Below are 19792 nucleotides of genomic sequence, written 5' to 3'. Positions count from 1 at the left end.
CATACCCAGAGTGGTTAATCGCTCCCTGAGGGGCAGAGCTGTGCTAAGCAGGGAGACGTGATACAGGAAAGTCACTTGCTAGGCGAACTCAAGAGCTGCAACAGAGGCAGCTAACAAGAGAGTTTTGGAGGGAGTGTGAAAGGCTCTTTTTTCCAGGTTCAGCTGTATAATCAATTTCACGATGGCCAGCCATGGAACAATGGTGGTGATCTGCAACATATGTGCCGTGTTTTCTTTCCTGCCTGAAACCAGAAGGGACTGTCTGTGCCTAAAGTGCATGTTGGTGGCTGTGCTAGTGAAAAGGATTCTTGGATTGGAGGAGCAAGTAGAGACATGGAGGAGTTTCTAGACAGCCAAGTTCGGGAAACACCAGTACCCCAGGTTCAAGGAAGAAAGGAGCTGGCCACCAAGGAATTGGAGAGGAAGGACGTCAGAGAAGTGACCTGGTGGTTTGCAACCACCAGAAACAAGAGGTCACAGAAGCATCCAACGTGGCTGGAGATAGCTGAGAAAGGGCAGCCTGCGGCCACGAGAGAAAAGGGGACCAGGAGGAATTCCACAGAGCTAGAAGTTTCCAATCGATATCAGGTCCTCAACGTGAAATCTGTGGAAGAAATCTCTCAAGATCCAGCTGGTCCAAGGGAACAGACAGATGTACAGGGCACATCTGAGATTGGCAGCTTGGCCCAACCTGTAAGAATATTAAGCTTGCCCACAAAGTTCTCCAATGATCCAAGGGAGACAGACAATCCTTGTTGGGGGTTCAGTACTCAGAAGAATCTAAAGAACATTCACCAAGGGACAGGCAGACAACAGGGTGCTGTGCTGCTTTCCCAGAGCTAAGACATGAGATGTCACTCTAAGACCGGATAGGCTTCTGAAGCCGACAGGCAAGGATCCACTGGTGATGGTTCATATTTGGCACTAATCACACCACGTTGCAGGATATATCTCAGATAGTCGATCACTTCAGGGAACTCGGAAGCATGCCCAAGCGATCTTCTCTGAGATTCTGCCTGTCCCACGAGCAAAGGAAGCCAGAAGGCAAGCAAACCATTGGCTAGGTAAGCGGTGTAGAGTTTTGGTTAAGTGGAATATTGGTTCCCCTTCTACTGAGGTGGAAGTAATCTTAACTCGATGCTCCCCGTGTCCCTATGGAAGGTAGACCAATCTCCTCAGGGATCGGCTGGCTTGAGTAGTCAGGAGGGTGTTAAACTAATAATAAAAGGGGAGGATAAAAAGAGGGACGATATAGGCACTCAGCACAAAATCAAGACGAGAACAAAATTAATCAAGGAACCAAAGGACATGGAGACGAAATTCCTGAATTGCCCATACAGCAATGCTAGGAGCCTGAGTAACAAACAAGAGGAACTGGAATTGCTCATTTGTGAGCATAACTTTGATCTAGTTGGTATTATTGAAGCCTAGTGAGATGATTTGCATGATGTGAATATTAAAATCAGTGGTTATAACCTATTTAGGAAAGTGTGCGTGGGCAAAGGGGAGGGGGAAGGGCACCCTATGTCAAAGATGGCATTATCTGTTTCTCTGTCACTGATAACTTAGAAGAAAATGATCTTGAATGCTTATGGGTCAGTGTCCTAACTGACAAAGCACAAGATGGGATATTAATTGGTATCTGTTAAAAACCACCATATCACACCAAGGAACAGGATGACCCTCTCCTTACGTACCTATCTATAAAGCTGAATGATCATGGGGACTTCATGGTGAGTGACACATGCTGGAAGTCTCACACCACCAGTAATGGAACATCCGTGGACTTTCTAAATATTATAGATGACAATTTCCTAACTCAAAAGTGTTGCCTCCAACATGGGGGAATTCTATACTAGACCTCGCCGGAATCGCATGCAGGGGAAGTGCTGCTTTCAGAGCCCCCTTCAACTCCTTCCATTGCCAAATGGATCTCAAACATGGGAGTCGCTATCGGGAGCTGGATTTATCCTGGGCAAGGCCCAGATGCTCAAGGGTATCTTAAAATCACTAGAAGTTAGGAGCCAAAATATCCTGGAGACTCTGGGCTGGAGCTCCAAGTGAATGATCAAAGCTTTTAGAGCTAATGCAACCCTCTAGACCCAGTCCCCCAATTTGATTTGCATGATCAAGGTCTTCACTGGAGAGTAAAAGCTTCTCAAATAAACCCCAACCCCTACAACCCTAACCCTAACCCTCCATGGATTTGAAAATAATCTTGTCCCTCATTGGTCCTCTGGTCAGGTGTCCACAGGTACTGCTTGTTAACCCTTTACAGGTAGACAAAAACCTTAACCCTTAACTAACTGTTTATGACAGCAGGGCACTCTATGTACGCCTACATTGCATACTGAGTCCGAGTCCCCCTCCTGTCCACATGCAAAATCAGCCTGACTCGGCTCAGCAAGCACGCAGGTCTCCGGTCCTAGGACCCTGCGAGGCGGGTAGGTCAGAGCCCGAGTCCTGCTGAGAGTCAGGTCCAAGCCCTGTCATTGTGCAGTGTGGACGCAGCTCCAGATGCAGACTGAATCCACGAGCCCGGGTCCCACAGACCTGGGTTTACGGTGCAGCGCAGATGTAACCTCAGACCCTGATTCAGCCAAGCAATTGCGCATCTGCTTAAATCCCATTGACTTCAATGAGAATTAAGCACGTACTCAAGCACTTTGTTGAACAACTTGGGTATGTGCTGAACTGGGGTCTCGATGCAGCAGGGCACTTCGCACATACTGCAACTCCTCAGACATTTCGGCCTTGTGTGGTTAGTCCGCCCTCCGGGAGTTGCCTAGCAAACACCACTCCAAGAGATGCTGCTTGGGAAACAGAGAAGGAAGTAAACAATCTAGCATACAAGCTGCGGGGGACTTCGAAGGACACCAAAACACATTTTGACTCAAGATGCGAAGAAGAATTATTTGTTTTCTGAAGCGGTGATTTAACACCACTTCGGGATCTATGAAAAGTACGTGGGAGTGCCTCATTAACAGCAGCAGCGCTCCCCCGGGACTCGATCCAACTCTCATTGACTTTAGTGCGGACTGGTTGGGTTCCCTAGTGACGAGACAATATCAGAGAGCACACAACAGTTTGTTTGAACACACCAAATATACAGAAAACTGCAAGAAAATAGAACTTAGGCGTGAGCCAGCTCCAAACAGAGCCTTATCCTGTCATCAATCTGGGCACACAATGAATGGGGATTTCCGGGTGAAGAGGGACCGTGATACAATGGACAATACTTTATATTTATCATCCCTTGTTATAATAATGCTCAAGTGGTTTAATCAACATTTCACTCATGACATGGCAGGTTTATTCTTATCCTGGCAACCCGGATACTTCTGTTGCGCATCTGTATGTGACATAGCATTGTTTGAAGTACACAATTTCAGACTGAGACTTACTTTGTATGACGCTGAGTCCAAAGAGATGACAATCCCTTAACCTCAGAAGGTCGCACACCTGGACAAGTAACTCACGACATAATATTTTAACCTGCAGCAGAAAAACACAGGATTGAAAACATTAATGAGAACCTGCCAATATGTTCTTCGGGTGTTTTATAATCTTTAATCAAGCCCCATCCTGAATCCATTGTACATTCACGGCTTCCACTGAAGGTCAATGGGAGGTTTGAGTGTGTACCAAGAAATGTAAAACATTAGGCACATACATTATGTATTCTGGAGACCATGCATACTCCAAATTCCAGCTGATCCCATTACCCACTGCACGAGACAGACATTTAACTTCCCAAAGGTAGGCCAAGATGGTCACTACTTTTGATATCAGTCTAACAAAATATTTGCCTCTAACAAAATAAAATGTCTGTTACAGGCAAGGCCTTTCACACCTACAGGCCTCGGCTACAGTGCAACAGATCCAGTGTCACTTAGGACCTCAAGGGTGTCCCTATACTGTAGGTGGTGGCCACTCAGCACTGCACAGGAAGGACTAAACTCCGATCTTCTCCAAGAATGAAAATCAACCTTGGGCAGAGGGCTGGTGTTAGGCCTAGGAACCCCCAAAGACCCAGGACCTTAGTTCTGCATAGTCCCTGAGAAGGGACAAAACCTACCACTTGTGCTAAAAAGAGGATCTTCTTTAGTGGTATCAGTATTAGGGCTTAGTTATGACACAGCCCAACAATTCAAATTCCAGCCAGTAGAGGGCTGTGGGTCAAAAACCCATTAGCCCACATATTACAATGTCAAGGGCTCACGAGAGTTTAAGAATGAAGCAAACTAAAAGTGACCCCCATGTTGCTGCCCCTGTCATTTGCAGTATAGTTCTTCTTCCCGTTGGAGTTCTCCCAAAAGGCCTGGTTCTCCATTGCCCTGCACTGTGCCCAGTAATTTACACAGGGCACACAACTCCTCATTCAGAATCTCATTAACCTGTACAGTGGAACAATTTTGGTTTCTTTCTCCAGAATAAATTCCAGCCCGGCCCTTTGGAAGAGCGAAGAAACCCATATTATTTTCAAACGGCTCTATTCTGCCTCTCTGTTTGTCTTTTCAAAACCAATGGGGGCTGGGCATGCATGTCAGAGGGCTTAACTGGACCCAGTTCTAATGATACATAAAGGAATGGATCACACTTAAAATAAGTCACTTGGATTTAGCTAGAGCAGTGCACGGAGAATGAATTCTCAGAGCATCAAGCCCAATGAGACAGAGAGAGTAAAATCCTGATGCGCCTGCAAATGTGAGTAACTGTAAAAGGACAGAAGACTGACCTCTTTTAGAAACACATTTGTTAGATACACACACACTTTCTGTGTCCTAAATTAAATATATTTTATATAAATGGAGAGACTACAAAAAAAAAGTGATGAAAGTAGCTGAGCTTTTGTGCACGCCCTCCAGTCACCGCTTTTCCACACTGTTTGATGTAAATATACACAGAGAAGTAAGGCAACTGCGTGCCAAGTGGACTTCTTAAAAACAAGCCTGCTTTAAACTCGTTTTGAACAATGTGTTGCAAGGAAAGTTGCCCGGGGCAGATAATTCTGCTCATCTGTCGGTCAAGTAGCAGCCTGGAGATCACCTGTGTCACAGGTGTCAGCGTGTGATAAAGCGAGACAGACTCCAGCAGTAAAACCGAGGCAATCAGGACAATGCTGGCTGCGGGTACAACATCCTAGGAGACCAATGCTAGACGAATTCACAGGACATACCTGGGTTAAGGCGTTTACCTACATTTATAATGATGTTGAGGGAATCGTCGTTGGGAAGGAAAATACAAACGCTCCGGCGGTCTTGCATGACTCTGTTATTATGGAAGTTCAGTTTGTTCATTGTGTTCTGGGCTCTCTCTAGTGGTTCAATGCGGCGCTCCGAGACCCAGCAGAAACCTCAGGTTCAGAGCACTCAGCAGCCAACAGCTTCTCCTCATCACAAACCCGTCACAGGAGGGACGTTCTGGCCTCTCTCTCCGGGGGTGCCATAGCTGGGAAGGAGAGAACACGCAAGTGTCAGATCAACAGGGAAGGAATCTCAGCAGCCTTCTTGGAACTGTGGAAGGGCTCCAGAGCTTTACACCCTGGGCTGCATTTCAGTGGCATCGTTTCCCTCAGGGCTCTCAGCCTCTCCCATCCTGAGACCGTATGTTACAGCAGAAAAGGGTTCCCTGCTCCAAGGCTGAATTAACACACAAAAACACCGGGCATGTACCTGGGGGGCCCAACCCAAGCAGTCCTGCGACCCTGTGACCCAGCTCACAATGCCACTCATTCAAATTCGGCCTGGCTGCCCCTCTGTCACAATGGGGCTGTGGGGGGGATGCATCAAATCTGAGTAAGTGGCATCACGACCCGGCGCACGGGGTCACAGCTCCACTCCAACCTGGCCCAGCGTGACAAGGCCAAACCTGAGCAGGCAGTGGGGTGGCCAGCGCTGCTCCTCCTCGGCCAGCTTCCAGCAGCCCGCGTCCCCTCTACTCTGCCTGCAGGACTCGCTCAGCAACAGCCTCGAGACCGGCGACAAGTACGGGGAGCTGCAGTGAGTGCCCATGCAGGGGAGCCAGCCAGGAAACCTAGAGGGATGGACCCTAGGGGGTTAACAGGGCAGTATCTGTGCAGCAGAAGCCAGTCACTGACTGATCTGGAAAGGGGAAGGTTAACTAAGCGACATCCATGCAGCGCAAGCTGGCTGTACTTGGGTTACTAAACCATTAGCGCAGCTGTGCTGGGCAGGGCAGGGTTAGTAGGAATGCATCTAGATTAGCTGGATTGTAGAGGGGCCAGAAGTGCATGTTTGCCTGGGTTAATCTGGTCCCACCTTTCTTTCTCGGGCACCTGCCCCTCAGGTTGGGAACCCGTCACTTACACCTAGCAACAAAAAGCCAGCTGGATTTACATTAATTTCCTAACACCGTTATACATCTACAAAGTGATGTGGAATTAACAGCTGCCACTGTCAGTGCAGAAGTATTTGTATTTCGTTAGCTTGCTTTGATGAAATGCAATTCATTGTTATTCAATGTCTTATATGGTAGCCTCTATACTACCTCCCTAATGCTACCAATGCATCCTCAAGGTACGTTCTGACCATCTGCCTCTCAGAGGATTAAATGTGGGATTTATTATTTCTCATTTAAAACATCCCTGCCCAGTTCTAAAGGTACAGCAGCAGACAGAATTACCAAGGAATATCAGTTTCATAACAGGCATCGCAGACAGCAGCAAATGATGCTGAAATTTCACTGCCCCACTTCTACAGACCTGTTTCATGAAAAACTACACGGCTACTGAAATGGCAATCAAACGACATCTTCTATAAGGGGTTCTCTCAGTCCAACATCATTAGCACAGATAGGAGCTTTCAGACGTTTGAAAATGATAATCTCATCCACTTTAGTGATTCTGAAAAGGGTAAACTAAAGCACCACGGTGTCCAGGTCTCAACTTTCCCTTTTTTTGGAGACATACACTGTGTCTGTGATCCTTCAAATAAAGTTGAACGCCGGCATTTTTGTGCCGGGTTGGTCTTTGGCCATGTGGGCTCGGATTCTGCACACACCCATACAACTAGCTGTCTATACATGAGCCGTCTCATTGAGTTCAACGTGTAAATGTTTTACAAGATCAAGGCGGTAATTCCTGCTCGGTATATTTCCCAATATACAGACACTCCTCATGCAGAGTCTGCACTCCTTGGAGTGGTATGTTAAAGCCTGACAAGTTGGTGAGGTTTTGAACAAGGTAAAACATACTATTAAATCAGCTTTACCTTGGGCAGACTTTTACCACCCAATTTGTTGCATTCTCAAGCTGGAAGCCCTAAGTGATCTGCAAGGCACTCTGCTAAAACAGTCACTCACGGAAACTATTTGGACTGGGTCTTTGCTCCCACCTGTATTAAGGCCCCAATTTAGCAAGGAAATTAAGCACCTGGATAACATTAAAACCGGCTGCCAGTCCCACTGACTTGGGCTATTCATCTGCTTCAATATCTTGCAGAATCAGAGATACTTACTTAAAAACCCATCCATTATGTTACTTGAATACCACTCTGAGTTCCCACCTATACAGGCCCTGTTGCAAAGAGGACATGCCATACCATTTTACCCATATGAACAAAAACAGGTCTGAGGCCAACCTAGTACGTACCAGAGAGCGACACAAAACCATGAAACCTCCTAGGACCGAAAGCTCACAGAGACATTAATTACAGTGGCCAAAAATCCCAGCTGACCCTGAAAAGCATTGAATTGGCAGTTTTATTCTTCTGGCTTGGTTTCAGACCAGCCTCTAAAAGGCTTTACTGGCATATTAAGAAGGGGAAAATGTATATACAGCGGGAACAAAACAGTTCTTTTTGGAAAGAAACAGCAGTGCATTTGGATTTATTTTGCTGCAGCTAGCAGAAAGAATGGGTAGTACCTTTATAACTGCTCAGCAACACACACCCAATAGCTCTGATGAACCTAATCCATTTATTTCTTCCACAATCACTTACATTCTGACCTCTGATTATTTCAGGATTTAAACAAAACGAAAAAAATCAAAACGCGCTTGTATTTTTACGAGACTATAAATTGGAAGCTCATAATTCCTTCCTTTTGGGTTTTATAGAGGTGATTTATTCATTCCTATACCGTTAGTGTAAGTGCTTCCCATTTCACTGTTCCCCTCCTCCCCATCAAAACTGGTCTATAGGAGGGATTTTAGAAGTTATTCAACTCCTTAAATGGTCTTAACCTCAGGAAACTTTCCTCTGAAAATATACGTCAAATATCCTCAGTTGATGTACATCAGCACAGCTCCACTGACGTCAACCAGCTGCGGATCTGGCTGTAAAGTTTGAATTAAACTGTGCAGTCTCTCTTTTCAGGAATTAGCCAGTGGTAATTAACACACCTAGAAAATAGAAGGAATGTTTCTTCTGACCCACTTTCAATATATTAAATTAGAAGCACCTAAAGTCTCACCACTGGGAGGAAACCCTAATTTTCTTAGCAGCTTTAAAAAAAAGGAGAAAGTGGAAAAAGCTCTGAGACATGAATTATCACTACATACAACATTTTGTAATTCAACAGCTGAAAGGCTCCAGTCAGATGGGAGATATTACTGCAGTTGCTTTACTGATATAATTTGCAACGGTCTAAAGTGTAAAATTCACCATCTCTTACGGCTCCGTTTTGATCTTGTAATAAAGCGGATGGGCCAGCCCAAGGCTGCCCAGAATATGACTGTGCTCAGATTCCAAGCACTTCAAATGCTGGAGTACATTCAGACTCCTCTATTTCTATCTGGTGTCAGAGAGAGCACATAAGTGATGCTAACCCATCTCCCTCCCAGCAGGGAGGTCTTGCCGCAACAATCCTCCAGGCTACCTAGCAGACAAGGGCAGAACTATCTTTCCAAGTACCCAGGCGAGACTTTATGAAGGGCAGAATTTACTATTGCTTCTGGTCTTTTCCAGGAAAAGATCCTTGCGTCCTTTGATTCTGACTTCACTTGTATTCAAATCAGGACACTTATAAGCTGCATTGCAGAGTAAGACACCAGTATGTCTCCGTTCTCCCACAGAGATGTATCTCCGTTGTTGTTCCCCATGGATCCCATATCTAATAGGTTATTCCCTCTCGTTCATTTACTTGTTTGTTTGATGTTCTGAAGGCTACATTGAGAATGAAGGACACAATTTGGTCCCTCTCTTCTAGTCTAGTGTATCAAAGTTCTGATACTGCGCTCACACTCAGTGCCATGATGGTACATCTGACACGTGCCATTCAAGGCAGCATGGTCCAATGGTTAGGGTACTGGACGGGGACTCAGGATACCTAGGTTCAGACTGAGAGCAAAGTTCAACCTGGAAATAAAATGGCTTTATCAGGGAGGGTAATTAACCCCTGAACAGATTGCTAAAGGGTGGGGTAAATTCTCCATCACTTGGAGTCTTTCAATCAAGATTTGTAAAAGATTCATTCTAGTTCCACTGTAAGGTGCTGGGCTAATCACTGGATGAAATTCCCTGGCCTGTGTTATGCAAGAAGTCAGATTAAATGATCATAGTGGTCCCTTTTAGGCTTAAACCCGGTTAATCTTGTACTGGCTGTGCCATGGCCTTGCTGTACACCCTCACACAAGTCACTGCACCTCCCTGTGCCTCCATCTCCCCGCCTGCCCTCTGTTTTGTCTAATTAGACCAGCGCTGGGCAAACTTTTTGGCCTGAGGGCCACATTGGGGTTGCAAAACTGTATGGAGGGCTGGGCCTCCCCAAACAGCCTGGTCCCCGCCCCCTGACTGCCCCCCTCAGAACTCTCGACCCATCCAACTCCCCCCTGCTCCTTGTCCTCTGACCGCCCCCTCCCGGGACCCCCCCCCCCGACCCTAACCGCTCCCCCGGAACCCCCCCCATCCAACCCCCGCCCATTCCCTGTCCCCTGACTGCCCCAACCCCTATCCACACCCCACCCCTTACAGGCCCCTGGGACTCTCAGACCTATCCAACCCCCCCCCGTTCCCAGGTCCCCTGACTGCCCACCCCCCAGAACCTCTGCCCCGTCCAACCCCCCCACTCCGTGTCCCCTGACTGCCCCCCGGGACTCCCTGCCCCTTATCCAACCCCCTGGCCCCAGCCCCTGTACCATGCCACTCAGAGCAGCGTGTTGGGCAGCTGCGCCGCCCGGCTGCAGCCAGCCATACCGCCCTGCAGGAGCTTGCAGCCCCACTGCCCAGAGCGCTGCCGGCGTGGCTGCGGGGGAGGGGCCAGGGGCTGGCCTCCCCAGCCGGGAGCTCAAGGGCCAGATGTGGCCCGTAGTTTGCCCACCTCTGAATTAGACTGAGAGCCCTTCAGGGTAGGGACGGTTGTCACTTAGTAGGTGTTAGTGCAGCGCCTAGCACAACAGGGCCCTGATCATACTTGGGATCTCTGGATGCTGCCGTAATATGGAAAACAGACCTGGGGAGATTTACCACCGACAGGCCCTAAACTAACCAAACTCTTGTAATGGTCATGGAACAGTCCAAAAGAACCTGGAAACTGGCCTCCACTGCACATTTATCACCATTTCCTCTGCTCAGACACTCCCCTGCGCTTTGTGGGCGTCTGAACCAGGAAATGCAAAATTATTGTTGGCATCCTTTCATCTGCGAGAGACGGTGGGAACCGCAGCCTGTGATGTAGATGGTTTGCAATGTCTCACATGATTGAAGAGTCCAGTCCGAGATTTGCATGATCTTTGGCAGTTATTGAAAATGCATGGATCTTGGCTGGCTGCTTCTTGCTGCCTATGGGCTCTTTTCTCTTCAACTGTAGGAGCCAGTTTCTGCTATGGACTTTGATACCCTGATGGAGACGATGGCGCCACTTGTGACAATAGGATACGCAAAGAAGCTTTAAATGGGATAGCAGAGAAAAGCTGGGTTCTCTCTCCTTTGCAGCAAGCTCGTCACTGAGTATTTCAGGGGCCCTCAAAGAGGAGAGAGAAAGAGTCAGCTCAAGGCACGATGTCTTATGAAATACACTTCAGCACATGCTAGGCACAGAAATGAAGGGGTCCTCCAGCTGACGGAGGTTTCGGTTGAATAGAATGAGATTCATTTACTGCAGCTGCCCTTAAAATCTTTCCAGTTTTGCCTCTGATAAGAAGAAAAGGAGCAGTTTTGATGGTATTTATAAAGAATAACTAGGCAACACAGTGGTAATGTTATTCGGTTATCGAAAGCGTTTTCTTTTAAAGAGTGAGCTGTGAACAAGTAGTTTTAAGTCACCGTGATGATTTATGAGTGCACAGATAACCTACATAATGAAACACCCAAATGTCTCGCGAAGAGACTAGTTTTTCCTTTTTATAACCTGTTGATTGACGCTTGCACTGGAGGAGGCTGTCCCCTTCCTTCAGCGGATATCTGCCTCCGACCTCCGTGCCAGTTTCATTTGCATATTCTGAAAGTGCCTCACACTAAACCCCAGCCTTACCGCCGCAGTAACAAAATCAGGAAACTCAGAGCGAAGGGTCCCAGGCTAACCTGAGCTCTGAGCTGCTGAACGTAGGCATTACGCAGACATCTTTCAGTAAGGGCAAGTCAGCCCCAGTGCTCCACGGCCGCAGAGTCCCCCCAGGAGAACTGGTCTGATTCCGCTGGGCAGAAAGGGAGCTATGGATTGTACTGGGGAGTGGGGGGGGGAGGCGCACTCCTGAGCAGAGCCTCACTCTGCATGGGCTTCCTGCACCACACCATGACAGGTGGGTGGACACGCAGGCAAGGCCGCATATTGTGTTGATCTTCCTATGATCGGGAGGGGGCTGGAGCCTGGCCAGGGAGCCTCTATCACCTACATGGGGAAGGAGTCTTCCTCCCTCTCTCTCTCTTGCATCTGCTCAGGTATTGGCCTGTCCACACGGGGCAGACACTGGTCTCAGGATTTGGGCGTACACAATTACATGTAATGTGGCCCAAGGGGGACGAGTTGCGTGTTGCCGATGAAATTCCCTGAACTGACCTGACGTAATCAGTCGTGACTATGAACAAACAAAGGTCTACACAGAACAGCCACGTTCATTTCAAGGCTCATTAAAAATGACAGGAGAAAACAAAACAGCACTTGCCATGTGCCCACAGCCCTGACACCTCAAACTGGAGAACTCCGATTTCCTCCACACTCATCATTTGGTCACTCGGGCTACGTAGGGGGCGGGGCGGGGCAGCGACCTCACAGACGCCGGTGGGACGGAGCAGAATGGAAATCAGCTTCTTCTAGTTTTCACCAAAATCAACAGGGCTCTGCCCAGAGTAGGCGGGCAGGGACGGGTGGCCGTAGCGAGGGTGAGGGCCTGGCCGGGCGTACAGCTTGGCCTACTTACGCAACGAAGAGCGTGACTCTCTATTCTCCTTGTCCCCCTGTAATTTCAATCCAAGATTTTTTTCCCCTCTTCCAGCATGTAACGTCATTGGTGCAGAACGGCTGCTGTGATGCAAAAGCGGCTCTGGGATTCCTATGTACAGTCAGGAAAGCACTAGCGATGCTGGAGGACACATGGAGCTAATTGAATGCAAATTATTCAAAGGCAGAAGCCTTCATTAAAAGGGACACCATCAATCTAGGGTGGAAAAATCACTTCTGCCTGAATTCCTATTGGCCCATTCTATAAGTAATACTCAAATTATTATGATGAAGTGAGATTAGAGGAAGAGGGCTTTGTTTTTTCAGCTTGTTGACTCTGGACAGCATTTGACAGCGTTCTGCAAACAGTCTCTCAGTGACTCTGCAGCAAGTATGCTCAGTTTACAAGCTAAATATGTGGAGGGATTTTAGCGAGTGCTAATGTGAGGGCCACCCTCTGAGCTGACACATTAGGGATCAAATTGGGCACTCCAGACCTAAAAGTGTGAGTTGCTCCAGCATGACCTAAAGCAGGGGTCCTCAGCCTTGTTCTTTCTAAGACCCCCCACAACATGCTATAAAAATTCCAGGGTCCAGTGTGTGCGCGCGCACGGGGAAGACTTGGGGCTCTGGGTGGGCCCTCGGACACAGGTGTGGTTTGACTTCTATTTTGGGTGGGGGCAGGGGCCGGTGGGGCTCGGGCCAGCTCCGAACAGCAGGGTCCAGGAAGGCGGCGCCACCTCCACCCCCGACTCACCTCCGCAGGTCACCCACCTGTCTGGGATGTGTGGGGTAGGGATTCAGCTCAAGAAGTTTGAAAACCACTCAGGGTGCGGGGAGGTGGTAGCTAGGGGCTGTGTGCGGGCAGGGGGGTTGCTCAGGATGCAGGAAGGGGGTAGCTCGGGGCTGTGTGCAGGCAGGGGGATAACTCAGGGTGCAGGCAGAGGGGTAGCGAGGGGCTGTGTGCGGGCAGAGGGAGTAGCGAGGGGCTGTGTGCGGGCAGAGGGAGTAGCGAGGGGCTGTGTGCAGGGAGGGCTCCCCTGTGGTCACTGCTCCCCAAGGGCTCTGCTCCACAGAGCTGGGTCCCCCTGCCTGGGTGGCTCTTACCAGTGGCACGAGCTGAGGAGCAGCCGCAAGCCCGGGCACCAGCAGCAGACGGGGGAAATGCCCTGGCTGCCTGCTCCATGACACCAGCCAGAGCAGCAGCTGCCAGCCTCCGGCTTCCCGCCTCTGACCTGGCAGGGGGTGGGGCCTGGGGAGTGGGGGGGGGGGGGAATTTGGAGATTCCCATGGGACTGCCCTGCTCTGACACTGCAGTGGGGAGGGGGAAACCAGTGCTCGGGGGTCCCCCCCCAGCGAGGGACTCCGTGGCTTGGGGTTTCAGCCCCGTGGTGAGGGGTGCTAGGGCTTGGGCTCTGGGTTTCAGTCATGGGGTCCCGAGGCCCCCCTGAAACCCTTGGTTGAGAACTGCTGACCTAAAGAACCAAGGCTCCATAGCTGGGAGCTGTAACAGACTCCTATCTGTGGAAGGGGACCAGGAAAACACACTCGGTCGTGGGTTACGCCAGCACCACAGCCTGGGCCCTGAGTGTGGAACAAAGCTCCTTCCGTCGCACACCAGTTGGAACAGAGGCCTCTCCTCAGCAATACCTGTGCAGCCCCTGGCCTTCCCGTTACCCGCTCGTGGCAGTTCTGTAACCCCCACTGCTGGAGCTTACACAGGTGTGACTCACTGAACCCGAAGACCCTTTGGTTGATGATGTGATAAGGTGGAAGAGAACCCAGCTTGCTCTCCCATGGCTGGGCTGTCTCTGCAAAGCTAACAGGAGTCCAAAGCAGCAACCCATTATTTTTCCCACTACAGGGAGCAGACACAGAATTTGCGACACAGAATTCTTGGGCACTGATGGAGCTCTGCTCTTGTGGTGTTCAGAAGCTGTGATCAGTGGGAGTGTGGTTCCCTTTCGGGTCTCTCCAGATCTCAGTCAACCTATAGTTCCCAACTTTCTCCCTCTCGTTAGTCCAGACAGTGCAGTCCGTAATTATGGTGGAGCTCTACTCCTGCAGAACCCCTCAGTCTGAGCCCTGCAGCACTTAGCATTGCAAGACATGCTCTGCAAGGTTTCCAATTTCCACTGGGGCTACCTCACCCTCAATAGCTCCCAATTCCTTCCTTCTTAGCTTAGAAGCTCTGCAGAAGCATTATATGGGCACATCTGACTGATACAGGTTTTTATAAACAGTGCACTGGCCTGAACAATGGTTTTCCCCCCCACCATGCCTGCGCCTCGCAGACTTTACTATGAACATGAAAACCTCAAGGTTGCCAGTTCTCACTATTAATTTGGTGTTTTCTTAAAGCCCCATTTCCTGACGTAAAGCGACTGTGAGAGACTCTCAGCTTCCATTTAAAATCAAAGTGAGTTTCTAGCCCTTATGGGTGAAGGGAAAAGCCTGAAGATCTAATCCAAGCACACCCTAACTCAGATGCAAACAAAAAACCCTAACATTTATTATTTTTAAAATCTCATGGTTTTTAAGAAAACCTCATGATTTTGGGGGCTCCACTCATGATTTTTCAACATTTGGGTTGGCAATACCGAAAATGCAGTTAATATCCAACCAGTTCCACACAATACGAACCAAAGGCACTGTTTCTCACGGGGATCAACAGAATTACACAAGCCTGGAGTTTCTAGGCCAAGCCATTTGGATGAAGTGAGCCAACAGAAACAATGGAAACAGTTTCCAAAAGTGAAACTCATCTCATTTTTCAGCCCCCCAAATCTTCGCAATACCCGGTCAGGTTTGTCCCCAAACTTTCCAAAAATGTTCTATCCTGGGCTAAAATCCGGCATGTGAAATTTCAGATGGATGAGTTTGGTTTGGCAAAGTAGAGCGTGTAGGATGAAATTCAGCTTGCAAAATCTCAGCCATAAATTTAAACTAATACTCATCATAATCACAACCACAAGGGAGAAAAGCCATTTAGGCTTCCAAGGAGGTTTTGTAAGCAGACAGCCGATTTTCACTTATGCTCTTGGCCAGGCAGCGTAAAGGGGCCTGAGCATAAATGGGAATCTGGTCCAGAGGGCATTCTGAAGAGCTATTATACAATTTTCTGAGCGTGTCCCTTAAAACAAAGGCTTCCTGTTAGAGGAAAGTTCTTTGTACATATTAGATTTAAAATATACACTTTCAGCTTTCAGTTTGTTTTTCCATAATACCTTTTGCAATGTTTGCAAATTAGTGAAGACTTTCAGTCATAAGCTCTTTGGAGAAGGGAACTTTCATTTACTAGGGGTAGCATTTTTCAAAGCATCTACGTTCATTAGGAGTCCCATTTCAAAAGTGACTTAGAATCCTTAGTGCCTAAGGCCTGGTCTACACTGGGGGGAGGGGAGGAGAAATCGATCTAAGATACCAACTTCAGCTACGAGAATAGCGTAGCTGAAGTCGATGCATCTTAGATCGACTTAGATTGACTTACTTCGCGTCCTCGCGCGCGGGATCGACGGCTGCTGCTCCCATCGACTCCGCTTCCGCCTCGCGCCCTAGTGGAGTTCTGGAGTCGACAGGGAGCGTGTTCGAGGATTGATTTATTGTGTCTAGACGAGACATGACACATCGATCCCCAATCAATCAATCACTAGCCGCCGATCCGGTGAGGAGTGTAGACATACTCTTAAGTCACTCTCTCATTGAAAGTCAGTGGGAGTTGGGTTTGTAAACGTCTAAATCACTGTCAAAGAGAGACTTGGGTAACATTTTCAGATGCGTCTTGGGCTGCTAAGTCACTTGGGCACTGCTGGAAATTTTACTCAGTTTGCATAGTGGGACTTTAACCTGGTTGGCTTTTAGCTCAGATAATATTATTTCCGTTTCTTCAGATCACCTGCTCTTCCTAGGTGATCCTACAATAAAATTCACAAGTGCTAAATTGTGGCATCACATTAATTTAAATAAGTAAGAGGCTGGGCTGATAGTTACTTTGCTGAAGAATCAAGCAAAGACAAGCTGAACTGTGAGGGATTTGGGTCCTTATAAAATACAGGCTTCAGAGACAACAGCAAAGGGAATACTGAAGAGGGCAGACTTAGCAAATGGCTTTTTCTGTAACCGGTTCCTTGTTTCTAGCTTGCTCAGTTACAAAAAAGGTCTCTTTAAAGCGGCAGGAAATGAAACCAACCCCTAAAAGTAAAGGAATACCAATGGACACAGACAGGAATACAAACTTAATTAAACCTGAGGTCAGGGAACCACACAATCTCCTCAGCCTGCGGGAACAGAAACCAGGAGTCCTTACTGATAAGCACTTGCTGATACTGAGGGGAGCACGCAATAAGGTTGGTGAATTTAGCCGCTGGCATTGGAAAGGTTAAACTAAAAACCGTTCTCAGAGTCAGGAGAGAATACGGCTCCGATTCCACAGAGCGTCAAGTTAATATATTTCCTGCTTAGACTTGAGACTGGCCTTGTCATTTAAATTAGAAATGAAAAGGCCAGAAAAGATACACCCGCTGAAAATAGCTAGAGCCGCAGAGCATGCCTGCATTGCTTCGTTCAGACAGTCAGCGCAGCCTGATGCAGAAGCAAACATCTGCCACCACGTGGTTCAGAGACAGCGGTTTAAGGCACTCCCTGCAAAACAAGCCAATGGCCTTAGGATACTGAGCGAAGAAACTAACTCAGGGAAAGAGCTGGCAAAACTAACAGCCCAGTCTGTGGCGGAGCAACAAGCTGTCGACCACCACCCAACCTCTCTGTTGCCTAAAAACAAGTTACCATTCCTGTCCCTTTTGGTCTCCATTTGGCAGCCGGGACTCCCCGCAGTGCTCAGCTGCAGCATAAAAAGTCTCTTTGCAAGGAGCTGAGTTTAGGTCAGCTCCCCTCCCGCCATGCCCTCTCTCCTACAGACTTCACAGCGAATGATTCAGGAGCATCACACAACATTATTTAAAGCAAATAAGGTATCTCATGCATGCTACGTACAGTGCAAATTGATCAGAGACTATCCGGAGTAGCTGAGCCTGGACTGCCGAGGTCTGTGTGAACAACACTCACCATGCTTAAGACCACTGGTTAATATTTTCAAAAGGGACTAGCAATTCTGGGTGCCTCCCTTTCTAAGGGCCCAAACAGAGATACCTGAAGAGAACCTGATTACCCACGGGTAGGACGTCAGCCGTTTGAAATCCGGCCTGCTTCAGGGGACTCAAGTTGGGCCCCCAGAACTGAGAAACCCATAATCATTAGTCCCCTCAAACTCCTGGCCCACTGTGCTTTTCACATACAGCCCTCCTCCCCCCACCATCTGCGAGATATTACTGTACTGGATGGGAGCTGGCTTCCTTTGCAAGCCACAGAAGTGCGGACAGCAAGATTGGTCTGATTTGGGAGTCATCACGTTTGTGGTACCGTGGCTCATAGTCAGCTACAATATCTGGTACTATTTTTTGCCCTACAGTTATTGAAGTTGATTCTTCTTCTCACTAGGGCCGATGCTACTAACCAATTGAAAACGGAGATTTGGTTTTTTGCATTGCATAGCTCTAAACCCCAGAGGGAGAGATTACATTACAGCCTAAGGCCCACAAATCATATTCAGCAGAGCAGCCCTGCTGAGCCGAATTGGGGAACCCTTCTTCGCATCGAGATTGTTCCAGGAATAGGACTTTCTGTCAGGAGAGCAAGGAGGTTGCTTAGAGTAAGGAACTACCCATGGTGGTGAGCCTGTGGTATGCTGAGACCACTACCTATCATGCTGACTAACGTTACCCGGAAACAAGGAGACACTCCCCATCTGTCTGCATCCGTCTGTTGTTTGTAACTGCAAGCTTATGGGACAGGGATGGTCCTTCTGTTCTGTGTCTGTGCAACACCTAGCACAGTGGGGTCCTGGACCATGACTGACTCCTGCACAGTATGATAAAATCATTAATAATAATGATGAGTAACAGCTTCATAAACTCTGAGTAAGGCAAGCAGGATTTAGCCCTGTACCTATAGAAAATATCATCCAAAACACCATTGCTAACTTCACCAGTAACTTTAAGAACACTGGATCTGGTCTGTGAAGCTAGACGGACCCGGTAACATTAGCCATTACTGCTTACTGTAGGCATGCAGAAGGATTAATTGCTTTGCAATATTAAGCACTTCCAGACATAGCACAAGCTGGGTCTCCACTGGCGTCCCGAGTTCCAGGATGGGAGTTGGCTGCTGTAATCCTGCATCAGCCCTGCTCTTAACCGATGAGTAACAGCAGCAAAATAGCGTTTCCTATTTGGTGAGAGCCCCAGAGAAGCCCAGCTGCCCTGCCTGTGTGCAATGCCCGCTGGCACTGGTCACATGCTGCTAACACAGAGACCCGGGGCCCTCTAGGTGCTACTGCAATACCAATAATAGAGAGGAGTCAGAAATGGCGCCAGAGAGAGAATGCGTGCAGGAGAGAGGCTGCCAAGCCAGGGCGAAGGATCCTACTTGTATCAGAACAAGGGAGCATTGTATTTGCTACACAGCTATAACAAAACACAATTGAGATAATAAACTAGGAATAAATGCTGGACGGAAACACAGATAGGTAATAGGTAATAAATAGGTAATAATTTGAGATATACCAATCTCCTAGAACTGGAACTTTCAAGGTCATCAAGTCCAGCCCCCTACCTTCACTAGCAGGACCAATTTTTGCCCCAGATCCCTAAGTGGCCTCCTCAAGGATTGAACTCACAACCCTGGGTTTAGCAGGCCAATGCTCAAACCACTGAGCTATCCCTCCCCCCAAAACAATGACTGAGGTTTTGGGTGAAGAGTAGAGGCTCTTCTTTCCTGGAGCCCTGAGAAATCCAGAGAAGGGGCAGCAGGTGGAGAATGCAAAGTGTGATGGTGGGGTGAGTGGTTCTAAACAGGTCTGGTTCTTATTTCATCCCACTTGATGGCTTCGGGGTACGAACTTTCAGCAAGAGAAGGAATGTCAGATGCAAAGAAGGTGTTTTGCTGATGGTGTCATATTTCCCTTCCCTTCACATACACCACTAATCACCCAGCCGATCTTGTTCTTTCCTGGGGCAGTCAGGGGCCGGTTTGCTCAATTCAGACCCCTGCTCTCCTCTGGAATCCTTCTTTTTCCCTCCCGCTTGCTGTGATCACCGCAAATTGCGTCAGTGGTAAGTCAATGCGGCAAACAGTAAACGGTGCTGGGCAGTGGCTGAATGGGCAGCCACCCATTCAACCCAAGAAGGCAAAAGCATGTCTCCTGTGTTTAATGACTAGTCTTTGCCATCTCTGGGAATGTAAGCTGCAGTCCATTCCTGACCCCAAGCTTTCCTCCTTGCCAAAAAATCAGCGGCCTGTAGCAATTCTCTGGGGCCAGCTCCCTCATTTCCCTAGGATTTCATAACAATATTAGTAGAATAAGGCTTGGCCTACATTTAAAAATTAGATCAATCTAGCT

General features: G+C 48.2%; 1 protein-coding gene across 3 annotated transcripts in view; it reads right to left on the bottom strand.

Moving 5' to 3' along the window:
* FRMD6 (FERM domain containing 6) overlaps positions 1–19792 on the bottom strand; it is a 158552-nt gene that overhangs the window by 35542 nt on the left and 103218 nt on the right. For all 3 annotated transcript variants that reach the window (XM_039538054.1, XM_039538052.1, XM_039538053.1), the window contains 2 exons: positions 5202–5451; positions 3405–3495 (listed from right to left, as the gene is read on the bottom strand). In XM_039538054.1, the coding sequence (XP_039393988.1) occupies positions 3405–3495; positions 5202–5300 (190 nt within the window). In that variant the 5' untranslated portion in view covers positions 5301–5451. The remainder of the gene's footprint in view (positions 1–3404; positions 3496–5201; positions 5452–19792) is intronic.

Source organism: Mauremys reevesii, linkage group 4 (genome assembly GCF_016161935.1).
Source record: "Mauremys reevesii isolate NIE-2019 linkage group 4, ASM1616193v1, whole genome shotgun sequence".
In the NCBI taxonomy this organism is placed as follows: Eukaryota; Metazoa; Chordata; order Testudines; family Geoemydidae; genus Mauremys; species Mauremys reevesii.
The sequence above is the reverse complement of the archived record's forward strand: the minus strand, read 5'-3'. Positions and strand labels throughout refer to the sequence as shown.